We start from the raw sequence: 21658 nt of genomic DNA, 5'->3' as shown, positions 1-21658 counted from the left end.
CTTCAGTAGAACTAGATTTCACTTACTAAATTCTAAATAACATTATTGGGCTTCCCTGGTGGCGCAGTGGTTGAGAGTCCGCCTGCCGATAGAGGGGACACAGGTTCGTGCCCCGGTCCGGGAGGATCCCACATGCCGTGGAGCGGCTGGGCCCGTGAGCCATGGCCTCTGAGCCTGCGTGTCCGGAGCCTGTGCTCCGCAACGGGAGAGGCCACAACGGTGAGAGGCCCGCGTACCGCAAAAACAAGCAAACAAACAAACATTATTTTAATGATGGTAAGTAGGCAACTCTCAGTAACTCAAATCGTTTGTCTAACACTCAAACACTTAATCCCTCATCCTCCCACGCTTCCTTCAAAAGACAGTAACAAGAATCCTTTCACATTTTCTCATTAGGTGTGCCTCCTGCAGGGATACCCTAAAATGTGGCTCACAACAGAACTAGAACACAGAGTAGTACTGGCTTTGGAGACAGAAATGCTTCATTTCTAGGCCAACCCACAAATTTGAAGTTGGTCAGCTAAGACCTTTAGCTTAATACCAGCAGCAAACAACCCCCTACTGTCTCATTTTCTCAGTTTATCCAGCTCATAATTTATTCCTCACAACTACTACCTAATCATGTCAGTGGAATTCAGATGGAATTGTGTCAAAAGATATCATAGCCACATGGAATATACGTTTAAAAATACAGTAAAACAAGCCAACAATACTTTCATATCTAGATTACTACTCCCCTTTACAATTTGCTATACTTTGCTTTGCTCTAGAATCTGTTAAGTGTAATGAGCATGTGACAACAAAGAACATAAGGCAAGGAATTAGGAATCCTGGGTTCTAGTCCCAGATGTATCACCAACTTTGTGTATAACTTGGGAAAATACCTCAGTTGCTCTGGGCCTCAAGAACTAATCTCTAAAATAGGAACACCTCCTGCCCTACCTACTTCACAAGGGTGCTGATGAAAACTAAATAAAATATTATATGCAGAGGCATTAGGAAAAGAGGCAAGGTGTCATTGCTGGGAAGCGCACAAGGAGAGGGGCAGGACTACCATAGAAGCTTCTTTCTCTGCAGCAGGGCACCGCCTACACGAGCTCCAGGTGTGAGCTGCCGCTGCCATCTTGGACTCAAGAGGTGGCTCAGACCCGCTGCCCCCACCTTCCTCAGAGCATGTGCGTAGGACCACGCACCTGCACACCCTCTATCAAGGGGATAAAGGACAGCACATGCTGAGGAAAGAGACGGCAAGCATTCAAACCAAACACAGCCCTCACACCAAAAAAATATTAAACCCACATGAGCTATGCAGGGATGATCCCACATATAAATAGCCCTCCAAGACTACAGTAGATAATTGTTTCTCCTAAACTCACAGAATGAGAGAAATATAAGTAAAATGAAGACCCCAGAAGGAACAAACATGAAACAGACCTCTTCAGTCTAATAGACACCGAGTTCAAAAAGGAGGTAATGAAAATGCTGAAGGAATTAAGAAGGTTATCGACAGAAATTCAGATTACTGTAAAAAGGAACTAGAAACTATAAGGAGGAACCAAGAAAAATTAGAAAATTCATTTGCTGAGACAAAAGCTGAGCTAAAGGCAATGAATAGCAGAATGAATAATGCAGAAAGAACAAATGATCTGGAAGATAGAATAATGGAAATTACCCAATCAAAACAGCAGACAGAAAAACAAATGAAAAAAATGAAAGCAATATAAGAGACCTATGGGATAATACAAAGCATGCCAATCTATGCATAATAGGGATTCCAGAAGGAGAAGAAAAAGAAAAGGGGATGAAAAATGTATTTGAATAAATTATGACTAGAGCTAAGGGGAGATGTTTTCAAGATGTCTGGCTGGAGACAAGTGCTAGAGGAGGGCTTTTTGTAAAAAAAAACAGGTAACCTGAGAACACTTGAGCATGTTTAAATGCTAATGAGCAGTTAGTAACAGGAGAAGTTGAAGACTCAGGAGATAGACAGAAAAACAATGACAGGTTGATGTCTAAAGGGTAAGATGGGATGTGAGGTACTGAGTAAGGTGGAAAATGCTTTTTTTTAAATAGACTTGTCAGATGATAGTAGGGGGAAGGTTAAATTGGTACACAGTAGACTATTTGGTACAAGCCATATGTTAGCAGATAGGTTAGAATTCATGTAGAAGAAGCAATTTAAATTACAGACAAGTACTGTGGTAAGCAGAATAATGGTCTCCCAAAGATGTCCACATCCTAATCTGCAGAACCTGTGACTAAGTTAGGTTACATGCAAAGGGGAATTAAGGTAGCAGATGGAATTAAGGTTGCTAATCAGCTGGCCTTAAGGAAGAGGGCATATCCTGGTTTATCCAGGTAGGCCCAATGTAAATGTGGAAGAAGGAGGCAGAATAGTGTCAGAGTGATAGAATGTGAGAAAGTCTCGACCAGCCACTGCTAACTTTGAAGATGGAAGGGGGTCATAAGTCAATGAGTGTGGGCAGCCTCTAGAAGCTAAAAAACGCAAGGAAACAGATTCTCCCCTAGAGCCTCCAGAAAGGTAACACAGACCTGCCAACACCTTGAGACTCATGTCAAACTTTTGAACTATAGAACTGTAAGATAAATTTGTGTATTTTTAAGCTACCAAAGCTTGTGGTAATTTGTTGCAGCAGAAATAGAAAACTAGTACAAGAATCTCAACACAGAAAATGAGAGTGATCTCAAGAAAATCATAAAAATAAATTTAAATATAGAAAAGTGATGGGCAAATTAAGGGTTTTAAGGGATGACTATAATATTCAGCTTAAAGAAAGAGGGGCTTAGTAAATTCCTACACCACTCCCATGGTTTCACTCCCAGTGTTACCTAACTCCAGGTCACCTCATTTCAGCAAGTACCATTTCAGCAAGTACCACAACTTTTCATCCCACCCCGACCTGGTCTGCTCTAGTTTCATGGGAAGGATACCAACTTTTAAGTTCTCAAAATTCAGTTATATTTTTGTTCATCTGTATTGCTATTTTTACTCATACCCTATTTTCTAAGGATGGTGCATAGTAGTTTGAGTCTCCTCGTTTATCTAGGACATACAGTGCCTTATCAATAAAAATATGTGACACAGCAGTTCTCTATGATGTTTATTTATGAATGTTTCAACATGATTAACACATCAGAAAAACTAAGCATAATAAGAATTTCTCCTCTACACATACACAATTTCATTACAAGAAATAGTAGGTGAAAGCAGAAAACTGCACCCAGTTGAAGTGAGCTATGTAGGAATACACAAACTACACCTCAAACATCTTCCAGCTACCTCTGTTCACCTCATGTGTTATGTGTTATGACACCAATCCATATATGGTGTTACAACTTTCCGTCCTATTTCAGATAACATTCCTTCCACCACTTTATAATAACACACAAGCTACGACCTTTCCAATGTCCATTTTCACAGGTAAACTCCAAGGCTTCTTCCAGGTTAAGAGCCATATTTATTATGGTTTTTATATACTTCTTAACCATATAAGATATGTAAGATGTGCCATCATTTTTATTACATACAACCATGAAGATTACTGGCACTGGTAGGACCCACAAGATTATTTAGTCTACTGCATTGCGTGTTGCAATGGCAATCACAAGTAATCTCCGAGCTCTGGCTCTCAGAGGTGAAGGACACACATTTAAAACATCACATGGCCCCACAGCTAAGCAGGAGCTCAATCCCAGGCCCCAGCATAGACTCAGTGGTACTGTTAGCTGTATGAAGTGAGACCACAAGCAGTCCCACTTTCCTCCTGTTTACTCATGTTTGATTTGAAACTTACATATACCCCACTACAACCAACAGGTGTACTCCAGCTATGCTTTTTGCCTGTACTCTGCTTCCCAGGCTAGACCTCTGGACACTGACTCACCTAGTTGGTTTTTCAATCTGTCCTTCCATCTAATGTGAGGCAAAATTCTGGACTCTGACCTGAATTGCATGCCATAGTGATGTTTTTCAAAAAAAAAATCACCTACATGCCAGCATAATCTAGATATTTTGAGTATGGATAGAATTGGAAATCTTTAGTGTCTGTAGGCTCAAAATCACTCACCTTCCATGATCTGCTTTGTCCTGCTACTGTTCAGGAACCAGAAATGACCTTAATCCTAAGCCTAAAGGCCCACAGAGCCAAGACTCATACCACTGGAGGATTCATCAAGGTTGTGTTATTCCTATGCTTCAACATCATAATCGTCATTACACAATAAAGTGACCCACACCACAACCCACCATTTAGTAAACCATCCTCCACTAAGGTGTACCATTTTAGATCAATATTATCATTAGCCTGTAAGCCTCAACAAGAGTAGATCATTTGGTATTCCATTTCCAAAAATCTATTTCCTCACCCAAGAGAGAGGACCAAGTCTGCCTCCTGGTGAGGTCAGACAGTAAACTAGCACAGTGGCTGCAGAGGTGGTCTGGGAAGGGAAGTGGCCTCAAGATGAGGAAAAGCATTTGAGACTTACCCACAGGCCTGGTCATTGCAGGAACTGGCAAGAAAACAGGAAGGAATCATCAAATGTGGGATGAGTCTGGGAATAGGTATGATACATGTCTGTTGCCAAGCATGAACTTAGGGAATAAAAGACACTCACCTGCTTACAGTTTCCTTTGTGTATGTCAGTTTCTAAGGAAAACAAAGATATAAAAATGACCATGTGAATTAATGACAGTTAATAAGCAGTAAACAAAATGTATTGCATCTAGAACACTAATGCCCTAACACAGAATCTATGTTATTATTCTCTATGGCTAGAGAAATAGTTAAAGCAAGGTACTAATGATGCCAAGTTTGTTTTGTGACTGCAAGAATGTCCCGACACTCAAGTCTGTGTATGTGCACAAAAGTCCCTGTGCTCTCCTAATGGGCACAGATTAACAGACTTCACCTGCTAATCATTCCAAAAAGATCTACAGGTAAGAGATTGGTAGAGTTTTACATTAACCTTCCATAGACTTAGAACCAAACTGTTTTGTGATCTAATACATTGATAGAAACTCTCATCCTAGACCAATATAATCATGTGGATAAAATAACTATGAAATCTGATTCTCCAGAATTCAGACAAAAAGATAAATTGTCTGATAAATAGTCGGATTATTCCTCTGGGGCATTCCAAAGCAAATTGTCTCCAAGTTTCCTCTAAATTAGTGGTTTTATTTTGAGACCAATACAATAAAAAGAACACTAATTTGGAATCAGAAGAATTCCATTTTCTCTTTCTTAGCTATGGAGGTAAATCCCGAAATCTCTCTGGTGCTGGGCCTCAATTTCCTTATCTGTAAAATGGAGAGACTATTACTCTAAATAATTCCCCAAATATTTATAAATAACTCACGGCTCTTACTATACAGACTCTCCTAGAATAATCTCAGCCACTATTTTTTTTTCTTTTTTAATTTCAACCATCCAGCAGCTTCAACTGTGATTTTATTTCCTTTAATTAATCTCTCTCAAGATACATATAAGCATATAGCAAAATCATCATTTTATCAGGTTATACTATTAGCTTTAAAATTTTATAGGCCAGCATGGTGGTTATTTGTATAAATGCTGGCGTTCTGAGTTCTGATAAAGGGTGTCAACCACATCAATTCACCACCTATGTGTAAACAGTTGTTGTTATATTTAAAATCAAGCTAAAAAAACCCAGAACGTATATATATGTAAAACTGAATCACCTTGCTGTACAGCAGAAATCAACACAACATTGTAAATCAACTGTATTTCAATTTAAGGAAAAAAAAAAAAAAAAGGTAAAACCAAGCTTCCTTCAGATTTTGGACAGCCAGTGATTGCTTAAGTAACGTTCTCAGCCACTCTTACGATTTCAATTACTACCTCAAGGCTGGTAATCCCTAGAGCTGTATTTATAAACCAGACCATTCTTCTTGGCTTCATACCTAAATATCAAGCAATTCACATTTCACAAATGGCTCAAAACAACACATTAAAAAGCAAACTCACTCTCCCAGTCAGCATCTACAAGCTGCTTCTCTGCCTGAGTTCTCAGTGGTAGTCATCCAAGCTAGAAGCTGGGAGGCTTCCCGGGCCATTCCTTCATCCTATCCCACTCCCATCCAATCCATCACAGAGTCCTACTAATCTTTTTCCTACTTATATCTCCTATGCTCCCTTTCTCTACCTCATGGTCTAGTTAGGACTCTTATCCCCTCGGCCCTGGAGTCGTGACTGATCTCTGCTCATCTTGTCCCCTCTAATCTATCGCATGGCGTATAGAAACCATAATAACCATTTTACAATTCAAAACTGTCCAATCAGCCCCCATGACTTACCTACTTCAATGGTTTCCTATCAACTATAAACTTGTTAAGTTATCTACCCCTCCAGTCTGGTCTCCTGTCAATTCTACTCTTCTGATATATTGGCCCATATATACATATACAACTAATAATAATAAAATGTAAGAAGGAAAACATTAAAGAATAAATAAAGAATTATGGAGTTCAAAGGATTATGGGAGCTAAATCTGCTAGGCTGGGGGTTGATTCCTCACAAAGGTTACATCTGAGTGGAGGACATGTAGGACTTGAACAAAAGGAAGAAGGATATAAAGGGCCTATCACACAGCATGAGCAATCTACCACATATATCTAGACAGTTTCATTCTCTTGTCATGAATACATGCATGCAACATGAAAAGGGGAAGGTGGGCAGATAATTTGTCTATATGCTTTGCGAAGAGTAAACTAAATCTAAAACAAGGAAAACAAGTAAGCAAATTCATTAATTAGAATCACATTTATACTTTACTAAACATTTATCCAATGACCTATATCCTCTATCTTAATTAGAATCATTTCCACCACTCTGAATTGATAAGATGAAAAACTCTGGCAAGAATGTTCAACTCTCACAGATTTATATTCTTAGCCTAAATCTTTGCTGAGTATTATTTCCAAATATTTACATTTATAAACCAGCATGAGGCTCTTGCTGGGTTAACAATGCTTATTATAATGGCCAGGGCTAGGGATACAAGGACTAAGCCACCCTGTGGTAGGTCACTTCAACAACCTAATTCAACAAAAAAGCGTAATGCAGGGATTTGGCATTTGCTCTTTCTTCCTTTAGGCCTGAGCTATGTATACACGCTCCTACAACAGTCCAGTAATTTCTTCCCTTGTTACTACATTTACCTTCATAATTAAGCTTCTATGTTCCACAGACTGACTAAAATGTGTGCCCATTTCAAATATAGTTGTGATTCCATCCTCACACAAATTCATCCAGTAATGATATTCTTCACGCCCAGGAAGTCGATCCCAAAAAGTCCTGAAGGCTTCCCAGACAGCTTCCTGGCATACTGAAAAACAAACAGAGAGGTATTTTTACAGAAAGCACTTTGGGGTTCTCACAATAAAAGGGGAAAATGTGTGTGTGTGTGTGTGTGTATGTGTGAGAGAGAGAGAGTGGCAGTATATGTAACTCTGGATTTTCTGCTCAATTTTTCTGTAGACCTAAAACTTCTCCAAAAAATAAAATCTATTAATTTTTTAAAAGATGTGAGAACTAAAAAGAAAAGAAAATGATATTCAGAAGAAACATACTGCTGTATTAAAATGAAAGCTAATTTAATGTATCTGCTAAGTTATTTCAAAGCATCAACTCTGAAAGGACACTAAACAGGCTGTCTGCACATTTTATACAGCACTAAGTGTATTGCTATCCTGTAACCATTTCAGTGTCCTGATGCAGGGCACTGCGCACAACAGATGGGATGAGAGAGAAGAGGAGGAGGGTGGTAAAAGAGAAAGACAGATTTAAGTGGACAGAGATCAAGGAAATTATTTTTCATCTCAAGAGGACTAAATGCTAATCTACCAGCATATCGAGATAGAGGTCCTGAACACCCTCCCTGAGTCAGAAGGATCTCAATTCTAGCCCTAGACTCACTGTGTACTAGTTTGATAACCAAAAGTAACTGACCTAGCCAGTCAACATTTCAATGTACTCGTCTTTTTTAATGAGATGAATAATAACTGCTTTACTTAATTTATCTGTGAGAGTATTTTATAAACTACATAGTGCTACATGAATATTAAATGTTATTATCATATTGGATTCTGGTTGTCCAACAGTTATTCGATGGAAGAAGAGTCTCAGACTAAAAAAAGCTCTTAGGCTTTAACAGAGATTAAAATATATGAATATTGAAAGTTTCTCTAACTGATGTTTCAGGGTTAAATTGAATGAACCTTTGATTGCAAACTTAGTTTCTTTTTCAGTGAACTAATTACATCCTTAATCCTGTTCTTTTGAACTTTTGACCCTACAGCATACAGAAGACTCCAACAGAGACTGACTGAGGCAGAGGTGACCACTTGTATATTCAAGTTCTTCCTTTCTTCCTCTTCAAACTTCCAAATGACAGCTTAGTACACACCAGAAGACAATGCAAAGATGAAAGTCTCATTGGTAAAAACAAACAAAAAGCAAATATCTACAAGATCTGGTTATGAAATGAGGTGATTCAAAGAAAGTATTAAAAGTACTGTGAGACCAAATAACTATATATCTATGAGAAAAAATAAATCTCAATAACGTCTTCACAATATACATAATAAAATAATTTGAAATATGAAAGCTAATACGTTGAAGGTCCAAAAAGAAAACACAGAAGAATATATACATGACCAGAAAATAAGCAAAGATTTCATAGACAGGATTCAGAAAGCAACAACTATAAAAGAAAAAACAAAAAACTGATATTAGAATTCATCAAAACTAAAAACTTCTGCTCAACAAAGATGCTATTAATAAAAATGAATAGGTGGGCTTCCCTGGTGGCGCAGTGGTTGAGAGTCCGCCTGCCGATGCAGGGGACACGGGTTCGTGCCCCGGTCCGGGAAGATACCACATGCCCTGGAGCGGCTGGGCCCGTGAGCCATGGCCACTGAGCCTGCGCGTCCGGAGCCTGTGCTCCACAACGGGAGAGGCCACGACAGTGAGAGGCCCGCGTACCACAAAAAAAAAAAAAAAAAAAAAAAAATGAATAGGTAAGCCATACCTCTGGAAGAAAATATTCAAAATACATATCTGACAAAGAACTGGTATTTAGGATATTTAGAGGAGTTCTACAACTCCCTAACAAAAAGGCAAATAATCCAATTTTTAAAATATGTAAGAGACTGAAGCAGACACTTTACAAAGGACGAGATACAAAGAGGCAACAAGTATGTGAAAAAGTGCTCTGTCATTCATTCTTCAGAGAAATGGAAATTGAACCACCCACACATGAACCAGAGAGGCTAAAATTTTTTACATTAACAATATCAAATTTGGGCAAGAATGTGGAACAAACACAACCCTCATTTTTGGCAAGAATGAAAAATAGTACAACGATTTTGGAAAAAGTACTGGTAGTTTCTTATATAACTAAATATACACCAAACCTATGACCCAGTAACCCCCCTCCTAGGTATTCCTTCAAGCGAGACGTAAGCACAGATCCACAGAAAGACTTATGTTCAATGCTAGAGCAGCTTTATTCATAATAACTTAAAAAAGAAAACAACCCAGGTATCCATCAACAGGAAAATAAACATACGGTCACATAATGGAATCAAATGGAACAAATTACTAATTCATGTAAAAACATGAATGAATCTCAAAAGGCTGAGTCAAAGAAGCCTTACACAAAAGAGTTCATACTATTCTACTTATATAAAGTCCTAGATAGGTGAAACTAAGCTATGGTTTAAAAAAATTAGAAGAGTGGTCACCTGGTAGTTGGGGTTGAGAAGGGAGGACTGTCTTGGAAGGGGAATAAGGGAAATTTCTGTGCTGGCACTATCCCCAAATTTAAGAGAGGTCTGGATTACACCAATGTGTGCATTAGTCAAAACTCACCAAATGGTATTCTTAAGATTTATGCTTTTCACTCTATGCAAATTCCACCTTCAGAAAAGTAAACAAATATTAAGCTCTAGTTAATGATATTCATGCTGAAGTTCTACAGGGAAATGAAATATCTTTATGAAATACATCTAAGAAATAGGATGGTTGGATAGATAGATATGTGATAAAGCAAATATAAAATGTTAACTGTAGAGCTAGGTGGTAAGACTATGGTGTTCACTAAACTATTCTTTCAGCTACTTTATATGTTTAAAATATTTTCATAAAATCTTAGAAAAACATTACTATGTGAGGAAAAATGCAGCTGATGCATCCAGAAGTGTAGAAATCATACCAGGTTTCATAGGAGGCCTTCCCTTGGCATCTCTCATGAATTCACAGAAGAATAGCATAAGCTGCCTCTTAGAAATTATGCTTTGGGGGATGTCATTTCCTGAAAAAAATCTCCTAAGAAATCCACTTAAAAACTTACAGAACTAATAAACAAGTTTAGCAAGGTGTCAGGATACAAGATCAATACATATAAATCAGTTGTATGTCTATACACTAGCAGTGAACAAACAAAAATGAACTTAAGAAAACAATTCCATTTACAGAAGCATCAAAAATAATAAAATACTTAGGAATAAATTTAACAAAGTACAAAACTTATACTCTGAAAACCAAGAAACACTGTTGAAAAAGAATTAAAGACAACATAAATAAATGGAAAAACTTTCCATGTTCATGAATTGGAAGATTTAATTGTTAAACCCCCAACCCCTGTAGATACCAAAACCCTCGGATACTCAATTCCCTTATATAAAATGATGTAGTATTTGCATGTAACCTATGCACACACACACCCCGTATATGTTAAATCACCTCTAGATTACTTATAATACCTAATACAATGTAAATGCTATGTAAATAGTTGCCAGCACACGGCAAAATCTAGTTCTGCTTTTTGGAACTTTCTGGAAATTTTTTACAAGTGTTTTTTTGTTTGTTTATTTTTAAACTTTTTATTTTATATTGGAGTATAATTGATTAACAATGTTGTGTTGGTTTCATGTGTACAGCCAAGTGATTCTGTTATACATATACATGTATCTATTCTTTTTCAAATTCTTTTCCCATTTAGGTTGTTACATAATATTGAGCACAGTTCCCTGTGTTATACAGTGGGTCTTTGTTGGTTATCCATTTTAAATATAGCAGTGTGTACACGGCAATCCTAAATCCACAGTTGGTTGAATCTATGGTTGCAGAACCCACAGATACAGAGGGCCAACTGTATCTTCAAAATGATCTGCAGATTCAATGCAATCCTATCAGAACCCTGGTTTCTTTACAGAAATTAACAAGCTAATTCTAAAATTCATATGAAATTGCAAGGGACCCAGAATAGCATAAACAGTTTTGCAAAAGAATAACAAATAGATAAAATGGATTTCATCAAAATCAAAACCTTTTGTGCATGGCGAAAAAAAGACCTTTTGTCTTTTGTGAAAGACACCATCAAGAAAACGAAAACACTTTCAAATCATTTGTCTGATAAGGGACTTGTATCGAGAATATATAAAGAATGCTTACGACTCAATGAAAACAAGATAAATAACCCAAATTTTTTAAAGGCAAAGGATTTAAAGACATTCTTTGAAAGAAGATATTCAAATCCAAGAAGCATATAAAAGGATGCTCAATATTATTAGTCATTAAACAAATGCAAAGCAAAACCACAAGATGCCATTTCACACCTATTAGGATGGTTGTAATTTTTTTTTTTAAGGAAATTATAGTGCTGGCAAAGATGTGGAGAAATCAGAACCTTCATACACTGCTGGTGGGCACGGTACATATATTTTGGAAAACAATCTGGAAATTCCTCATGTGGTTAAACATATGACTCAGAAATTCTACTCTTAGATATACACCCAAGAGAAATGAAAACAACCCAAATACCCATCAGCTGACAAATGGATAAACCAAAAGTGGTATATCCATACAATAGAATGTTATTATTTGGCCATAAAAAATAAACTATTCATACATGCTACAACATGGATGAACCTTGAAAACATTATGCTAAGTAAAAGAAGCCAGTCACAAAAGACCATATATTATATTATCTCATTTATATAAGAAATCCAGAAGAGGCAATTCTATAGAGACAGAAAGTAGATTAGTGGTTGCTTAGTCCTGGGGGGAGGGGAAGGGGAGACAGAGTGATAAGAAAGTGATATCTAAAGGGTGAGGGGTTTTTCTGAGGTGAAGAAATGTTCTTAAACTGAGTGTGATGACAGTTACTCGTTTCTGTGAATATACTGGAAAACCAATGAATTCTATACATTAAATGAATTAATTGGTATGTTAATTATATCTCAATAAAACTATAAAAAATGAAATTCCCTCCAGAAAGGTAATACAGTTGACCTTTGAATAATGTGGCAGTTAGGGGCACAGACCCTCTGCAGTCAATTCACATATAACTTTACAGTTAGCCCTCCTTATCCACGGTTGCACATCCACATATTTAACCAACCCTGGATCATATAACACTGCAGTATGTATTTACTGAAAAAAAATGTGAGTAGAAGGGGACCCTCACATTTCAAACCCATGTTGTTCAAGGATCAACTGCATTCCTTAATTTATCCAATGGTTTTCCAACTGGGAATAATAGAATTCAAAACACTGACATTCTGATACAGGAGGAGAATTGGGGGGTAGTCTGGAGTATTCATGCAGCTCAGAGAAGGAAAACCTAGATAGGATAGTACAGGCTGTACAGACAAGAGCAAAATCAGCACTATTCCAAGGAAAGAGGTACTAAAGAGGGCAAAACTTCACCACAGACAAACGCCACATACTTCACTATTTGGCCTACTTGTTCAGAAGTTCTATCCTCGTCAAATGATTTTCATGTAGCCTTTAGTTACCACTGGAAATAACTTTCTATTTTTGAGAAGATAACTAATCTACAAAAGCCTCTCTTCTGGCAGAGAAACTTGTCCTGGAAACGGGTGGAGGAAGGGTAAATGTAATGACAATATTCTGAAGAAGGAAATGCCGGCATTTAATCTGTCTTTAATCCTGTTACTAGGACTCAGGCTGTGTATCTTATCTAGTACACAGAAATCTAGAATGGAACAAAGTCTTTTTTTTAGGGTAATATAATTTCCTTTCAGAATCGTGGAGCCCAAAGCATGAGGAACAGTTAATTTGGTACAATAAGGCAAGAAAAAGAAATAAAAGGCATACAAACTGGAAGATAAGAAGTAAAACTATATCTTTATTTGCTGATGAAATAATAACCCATGTAGAAAAACTTAAGGAATATATTAAGAAGCTACTACAACTAATAAGTGATTTTTAACAAAGTTACAGAATAAAAGATGAATACACATAAATCAGTTGTATGTCTATATGCTAGCAAGGAACAATCAGAGACCAAATTTTTTTTAAATAGTGTTAACAATAGCATGAAAAAAGTGAAATAAATCTGATAAAAAGATGTGTAAGATCTATACACTGAAAATTACAAAACACTGTTGAAAGAAACTGACAGAGATCTAAATAAATGGAGGGATATATCCACAGATCAGAAGAGTCAATATCATTAAGATTATAATTCTTCGCAAATTGATCAATAAATTCAACACAATCCCAAACAAAATCCCAGTAGCCTCTTATGTACAAATTGGCAGGATGATTCTAATATTTATATGGAAGACAAAGGACCTAGCATAACCAAACAAATTAAAAAAGAACAAAGTAGAAGGACTTGCACTATCTTATTCAAAGACTTATTATAAAGCTTACAGTAATCAAGACATTTAGGTACTGGCATAAAAATAGACAGAGATCTGTGTAAGAGAATGAAAAGTGAAGTAATAGACCCATCATATATAGAAGACTGACTTTCAACAAAGGTTCAGCGGCAAGGAAAGATAATCTTTTTAATAAATGATGCCGGAACAACTGGCTATACAAAAGCAAAAAAATTTAACTTTGATCCATATATATCAAATACAAAAATTAACTCGAAGTAGATCATAGACCTTAATGTAAAACCTAAAAATTATAAAATTTCTATCGGAAAAAACAGGAGAAAGTCTTTGTGATTCTGAGCTAAGTAAATTTAGATCCAACACCAAAAGCAAGCATGATGCAAAAAAAACCTGATAAATTGGACTTTATCAAAATTTAAATTTCTGTTCCTCAAAAGACATTGTTAAGAAAATAAAAAGACAAACCAAACATTGGAAGAAAATTTATGCAAAACATATATCTGACAAAGAACTGGTATTTGGAACACATAAAGAACTCTTACAACTCAAGAACAGAACGAACAATCCAATTATTTTTTTTAAGGAGCAAAATATTCAAATAGACTCTTCACCAAAAAAGATATACAAATGGCAAATGAGCACATGAAAAAGTGCTTAACACCATTAGCCATCAAGAAAATGCAAGTTAAAACCACAATAAGAGGGCTTCCCTGGTGGCGCAGTGGTTGAGAGTCTGCCTGCCGATGCAGGGGACACGGGTTCGTGCCCCGGTCCGGGAAGATCCCACATGCCGTGGAGCGGCTGGGCCCGTGAGCCATGGCCACTGAGCCTGAGCGTCCAGAACCTGTGCTCCACAACGGGAAAGGCCATAACAGTGAGAGGCCCGCATACCGCAAAAACAAAAACAAACAAACAAAAAAAAAACCACAATAAGATGTTACTTCATATCTACTAGAATGGTTACAATTTAAAATGACTGACTATACCAAGCGTTGCACAGATGTGGAAAAATTGGAATCCCAATATACGGTTGTTGGTACAACTACACTGGAAAACAGTTTTGGCAATTTCTTAAAAAGTTATTAAACATAGAGCTATCATGTGACCCAACCCACTACACTCCTATTAATCAAAAGCATATGTTCACACAAAAAAATTGTACAAAAATGTTCATGACAGCTTTCTTCGTAATCCCCAATAACTGAAAACCACCCATATATCCCAAGATGTAATATATCTATAAAATGGAATAATACCCAACAGTAAATGGTAACAAACTACTGATACACAAAAAAATCATAGATAAGTCTCAAAACAAACTGAGTAAAAGAAGCTAGACAAAAAAAAAAAAAAAAAAAGAGTACACAGCATGAACACAATGAATATGTGTAGAAAATGCAAACGATACATAGTAGAAAAAGTGTAGAAAAAGCAAATGATACATAGTAATAGATAGTAATAGAAAGCAGATTAGTGGTTGCCTCAGCACTGAGGTCAAGGGAGGTGCTGAGGGAGGAAGGGATTATAAAGGCACATGAGAAAATGTTTGGAGGTAACTGACAAATTCATTATCTTGATTGTAGTGATAACTTCAAGGATAAATATATTTGTCAAAACAAATCAAATTCTATGCTTTAAATATGTGCAGTTTATAATCCACCAATGTATACCCTAATAAAGCCATATATTTCTTTTTAACATCTTTATTGGAGTATAATTGCTTTACAATGGTGTTAGTTTCTGCTGTATAACAAAGTGAATCAGCTATACATATACATATATCCCCATATCTCCTCCCTCTTGCGTCTCCCTCCCACCCTCCCTATCCCACTCCTCTAGGTGGTCACAAAGCACCGAGCTGATCTCCCTGTGCTATGCAGCTGCTTCCCACTAGCTATCTATTTTACATTTGGTAGAGTATATATGTCCATGCCACTCTCTCACTTCTTCCCAGCTTACCCTTCCCCCTCCCCGTGCCCTCAAGTCCATTCTCTAGTAGGTCTGTGTCTTTATTCCTGTCCTGCCCCTAGGTGCTTCGGAACCATTTTTTTTTTTTTAAGATTCCATATATACATGCTAGCACACAGTATTCATTTTTCTCTTTCTGACTTAATTCACTCTGTATGACAGAATCTGGGTCCATCCACCTCACTACAAATAACTCAGTTTCGTTTCTTTTTATGGCTGAATAATATTCCATTGTATACATGTGCCACATCTTCTTTATCCATTCATCTGTTGATGGACATTTAGGGTGCTTCCATGTCCTGGCTATTGTAAATAGAGCTGCAATGAACACTGTGGTACATGACTTTTTGAATTATGGTTTTCTCAGCATATATGCCCAGTGGTGGGATTTCTGGGTCGTACGGTAGTTCATTTTTAGTTTTTTAAGGAACCTCCATACTATTCTCCATAGTGGCTGTACCAATCTACATTCCCACCGACAGTGCAAGAGGGTTCCCTTTTCTCCACACCCTCTCCAGCATTTATTATTGTTTGTAGATTTTTTGATGATGGCCATTCTGACTGGTGTGAGGTGATACCTCATTGTAGTTTTGATTTGCATTTCTCTAATAATTAGTGATGTTGAGCATTCTTTCATGTGTTTGTTGGCAATCTGTGTATCTTCTTTGGAGAAATGTCTATTTAGGTCTTCTGCCTATTTTTGGATTGGGTTGTTTGTTTTTTTGATATTCAGCTGCATGAGCTGCTTGTAAATTTTGGAGACTAATCCTTTGTCAGTTGCTTCATTTGCAAATATTTTCTCCCATTCTGAGGGCTGTCTTTTCGTCTTGTTTATGGTTTCCTTTTAAAGCTATATTTTAAAAGGTCCAACTACTAATATAGTTTTTTAAAGGAGGATACTATTACTTCCTACTCCCAGCACCCTAAATATCTCTTTAATTTCACAAATGATTAGGTTAAATTCAGTTGCTTCTTGCTTAAATGGAGATATTTTTCAAATGTGTTATACCAACTGGCAACTGATACCAAATTATCTATGAAAGAAAAATTGGGCAAACCATTACACTGAATTAGCTTGGTGGAAAGAACAAAGATCCCTGGTTGGACAGTGAGTGGATCTTTTCCTCAAATCTCCAAACAATTGGTTCTAAGGGCATAATCCAATTATCTCTTCCAAATCTCTTCAAAATCAAGAGCTATGTTAAAATATTCATTTTTCCTAAATTTCAAAACATAACAAATATTTACTCTTTATGATGACAGTAACAGCTATAACAACATTGTTATAATTCGATGTGCTGTGTGAATCATTTTAGCTTTGAGGTCCCTTTCCAATGATCTCATTCACAGAATCTGTATTTTAAAGTCAATTATTCCAAGAATGCTTTATTTTTCTTTTGGTTGGCTTCTTTTTCAATAGCATCTCTTGAATGTATAAACACAAGGGCAAAGAAATTTAAAGGCATAATCATATTCCTTAAATGACTGGTTATTTCCTCTTCACTATTTAACCAGAAGCTATCTAGGTATTCTGGTATTCTTACCTATTTTAAAGTAATATTACATAAAAATCCAGGTGGTAGACATCATATTTTGATAAATTACACACTCATTCTCATTCATCTTCATTTCCTTTTTCTCTTCCCACTGTCTTCGGAATTTCCCACTTCTGGCATATGCCCTACTCACAAAAGGCCAGGTCAATGGATTTCCATTTAAAAAGTGAAAGAAAAGTTTATTGCTTAGTAAGTTTCATAGCCCAAAATACAACCAAGAGATATAAATACACTCTGAAAAAAAAAGTTCTAACATACTATGGCACTTTAAGAAACTAAAAAATCAAACATATAAATATATGTAATATCTGATATTAAATTTATTTTAAAAGCATTTGCTTTGATAAGGAAGGAGGACAGAAAGGACAAGATAGAGGAAAATAAAGAAGAAGACAAAGTAGCAGCTCAGACTGAAGGTTTATATAGCCCAGTCCCTGGAAAATAGTAAATGATCAATAAACATTTGTTGAATACATGCACGAATGAACAAGCCTTATTTCACTGTCATTTCATTATCTATATCCACTTTAATTTGCTAGCATCGCATCCATATTATGGCTTTTTATTGGCTCTTGAGCAGCAAAAAGCAAAGTTTGGGAATCCTTCAAATATCTAAGGGACATGTTATGGTCAATTAAGCAATTCTGGTTAGTAAATAGAAGGAACAGAGAATGAATTAATATAATAAAAGGGTATGAGATCAAGGATAACACTGTTTAATTGAAAATAAAATAATTATGTAACAACCTAAATGGGAAAAGAATTTGAAAAAAGAATAGATACATGTATATGTATAACTGAATCACTCTGCTGTACATCTGAAACTAATACAACATTATTAATCAACTATTCTTCAATATAAAATAAAAAGTCTTCCAACAAACAAAATTCCAGGACCAGATGGATTCACAGGAGAATTCTATCAAACATTTAGAGAAGAGCTAACACCCGTCCTTCTGCAACTGTTCCAAAAAATTACAGAGGAACACTCTCAAGCTTTCTACGAGGCCACCATCACCCTGATATCAAAACCAGACAAAGATATCACAAAATAAGAAAATTACAGGCCAAAGCGCTGATGAACATGGACACAAAAATCCTCAACAAAATACTAGCAAACTGAACCCAACAACACATTAAAAGGATAATACACCATGATCAAGTGGGATTTATCCCAGGGATGGAAGGATTCTTCAGTATATGCAAATCAAACAAGTAATACACCATATTAACAAACTGAAGAATAAAAACCATATGATCACCTCAATAGATGCAGAAAAAGCTTTTCACAAAATGCAACACTGATTTATGATAAAAACTCTCCAGAAAGTGTCCATAGAGGGAACCTACCTCAACATAATAAAGGCCATATACAACAAACCCACAGCAAACATCATTCTCAACAGTGAAAAACTGAAGCGTTTCCTCTAAGATCAGGAACAGGACAAGGATGTCCACCCTCACCACTATTATCCAACACAGTTTTGGAAGTCGTAGCCACAGCAATCACAGAAGAAAAAGAAATAAAAGGAATCCAAATTGGAAAAGAGGTAAAACTGTTGCTGTTTGCAGCTGACATGATACTATACATAGAAAATCCTAAAGACGCCACCAGGAAACTACTATAGCTAATCAATGAATTTGGTAAAGTTGCAGGTTACAAAACTAATGCACAGAAATCTCTTGCATTCCTAAATACTAACAATGAAAGATCAGAAAGAGAAATGAAGGAAACAATCCCATTTACCATCACATCAAAAAGAATAAAATACCTAGGAATAAACCTACCTAAGGAGGCAAAACACCTGTACTCAGGAAACTATAAGATATTGATGGAAAAATCAAAGATGACACAAACAGATGGAGAGATATAGCATGTTCTTGGATTGGAAGAATCAATATTGTGAAAATGACTGTACTGCCCAAAGCAATCTACAGATTCAGTGCAATCCCTATCAAATTACCAATGGCATTTTTCACAGAATTAGAACAAAAAATTTTACGATTTGTATGGAAACACAAAAGACCCCGAATAGCCAAAGCAATCCTGAAAAAGAAAAATGGAGCTGGAAGAATCAGGCTCCTGGACTTCCGACTATACTACAAAGCCATAGTAATCAGGACAGTATGGTACAGGTACAAAATCAGAAACATAGATCAATGGAACAGGACAGAAAGCCCAGAGATAAACCCACACACCTATGGTCACCTAATATATGACAAAGGAGGCAAGAACATAAAATGGAGAAAAGACAGTCTCTTCAATAAGTGGTGCTGGGAAAACTGGACAGCTACATGTAAAAGAATGAAATTAGAACACTCCCTAACACCATGTACAAAAATAAACTCAAAATGGACTCAAGACCTAAATGTAAAGCCAGACACTATAAAACTCTTAGAGGAGAACATAGGCAAAACACTCTTTGACATAAATAGCAGCAAGATCTTTTTTTGACCCACCTCCTAGAGTAATGAAAATAAAAACAAAAATAAACAAAAGTGAACTAATGAAACTTAAAAGCATTTGCACAGCAAAGGAAGCCATAAACAAGACGAAAAGAAAACCCTCAGAATGGGAAAAAATATTTGCAAACAAAGCGACAAGGGATTAATCTCCAAAATATACAAACAGCTCATGAAGCTCAATATCAAAAAAACAACCCAATCAAAAAATGGGCAGAAGAGCTAAATACACATTTCTCCAAAGAAGATATACAGATGGCCAACAAACACATGAAAGGATGCTCACATCACTAATTATCAGAGAAATGCAAATCAAAACTACAATGAGGCATCACCTCACACCAGTCAGAATGGCCATCATCAAAAAATCTACAAACAATAAATGCTGGTGAGGGTGTGGAGAAAAGGGAACCCTCTTATACTGTTGGTGGGAATGTAAACTGATACAGCCACTATGGAGAACTGTATGGAGGTTCTTTAAAAAACTAAAAATAGAACTACCATATGACCCAGCAATCCCACTGCTGAGCATACATACATTTTCTCCTGGAGAAAACCATAATTCAAAAAGATACATGTACCACAATGTACACTGCAGTACTATTTACAATGACCAGGACATGGAAGCAACCTAAATGTCCATCAACAGAGGAATGTATAAAGAAGATGTGGTAGATATATATACAATGAAATATTACTCAGCCATAAAACGGAATGAAATAGTGCCATTTGCAGAGATGTGGATGGACCTAGAGACTGTCATACGGAGTGAAGTAAGTCAGAAAGAGAAAAACAAATATCGTATAATATTGCTTATATGTGGAATCTAGAAAAATGATACAGATGAACTTATTTACAAAGCAGAAATAGAGACACAGATGTAGAAAACAAATGTATGGACACCAAGGGGGAAGGGGGAGTGGGATGAACTGGGAGATTGGGATTGACACATATACATTACTATGTATAAAATAGATAACTAATGAGAACCTACTGTATAGCACAGGAAACTCTACTCAATGCTCTGTGGTGACCTAAATGGGAAGGAAATCCAAAAAAGAGGGGATATATGCATACATATAGCTGATCCACTTTCCTGTACAGAAAAAAACTAACACGACATTGTAAAGCAACTATACTCTAATAGAAATTAATTTTTAAAAATGAAAATAAATAAAATAAACTCCTAGTTTTGTTTCTTTAGGGTCCATTGTAAGAAGTGCCACCATTTGAGAGGTAAAAAGTTTTGTGTATACCAACTAGAATCAGCTTGAATCTGTAGAATGGCTAAACTATAAAATATAGAAACTGATCATATTTCCATGTATATAATTAGCCAAGTAGGTAAGTATATCTTAGTTAATATCTTTTGTGGGTATATTTAGACAAATTACTGTAATGCAGAAGTAAAAGTTATAATTAATTTATCCAGCAACATAAACTGGTATTTTTGAAGTGCTTCAAAAATTTTAAACCATGTCCTCTCTTAAAATAATGGAAACTTTCCTCTGAAGCTATATAAATACCATACTCTTAGCAAGTCCTTTTTCCATGGCTAGCAGAAAGACAATATCAGGCTCAGTCTCTATCCAAAGCATCACAAATTTTGAACTATAATGTTCAAATACAACAACTGTTTTAGAACTATGAATTTTATCATGGAGCCCAAGGGTTTGAATGTTTTCTTACCTCGGACTTTGAAATATTTCACATGGTTTGCCATAGCCTCTGTAACATTTTCATCTGGGCAGGTTTTCACACCATTAGGAAACAGAGTAGATCGCTTTCTTCTGAGCAACCACTGTCTCTCAGTTTCTCTGTGGTTGATAGGTTGTTTCTTTTCGATAGATAGAGAAGAGTCTGTGGATTCTGAGTCAGTCAGGAGAAAAGAAACTGTACTCTTGGGTTCTTGGCTCTCTTCTAAAGATAAGTAGGTTTGTGCTACAGAGTGAAAGCATAAACAAAGCTTCTGATG

The 21658-nt window shown here is 36.4% G+C and overlaps 1 protein-coding gene across 1 annotated transcript in view; it reads right to left on the bottom strand.

Annotated features, from left to right (window-relative positions):
- Positions 1-21406, bottom strand: part of IMPG2 (interphotoreceptor matrix proteoglycan 2) — a 69184-nt gene extending 47778 nt beyond the window's left edge. Inside the window, exons 1-3 of the mRNA XM_059064704.2 lie at positions 21373-21406; positions 7202-7368; positions 4636-4667 (exon numbers count right to left, since the gene is read on the bottom strand). Coding sequence (XP_058920687.2) covers positions 4636-4667; positions 7202-7368; positions 21373-21406 — 233 coding nt within the window. The remainder of the gene's footprint in view (positions 1-4635; positions 4668-7201; positions 7369-21372) is intronic.
- Positions 21407-21658: the final 252 nt, after the last annotated feature.

The sequence above is a fragment of the Kogia breviceps genome, chromosome 5 (genome assembly GCF_026419965.1).
Source record: "Kogia breviceps isolate mKogBre1 chromosome 5, mKogBre1 haplotype 1, whole genome shotgun sequence".
NCBI classification, from domain to species: domain Eukaryota; kingdom Metazoa; phylum Chordata; class Mammalia; order Artiodactyla; family Physeteridae; genus Kogia; species Kogia breviceps.
Note: the sequence above shows the minus strand (reverse complement) of the source record. Positions and strands in the feature narration are given on the sequence as shown.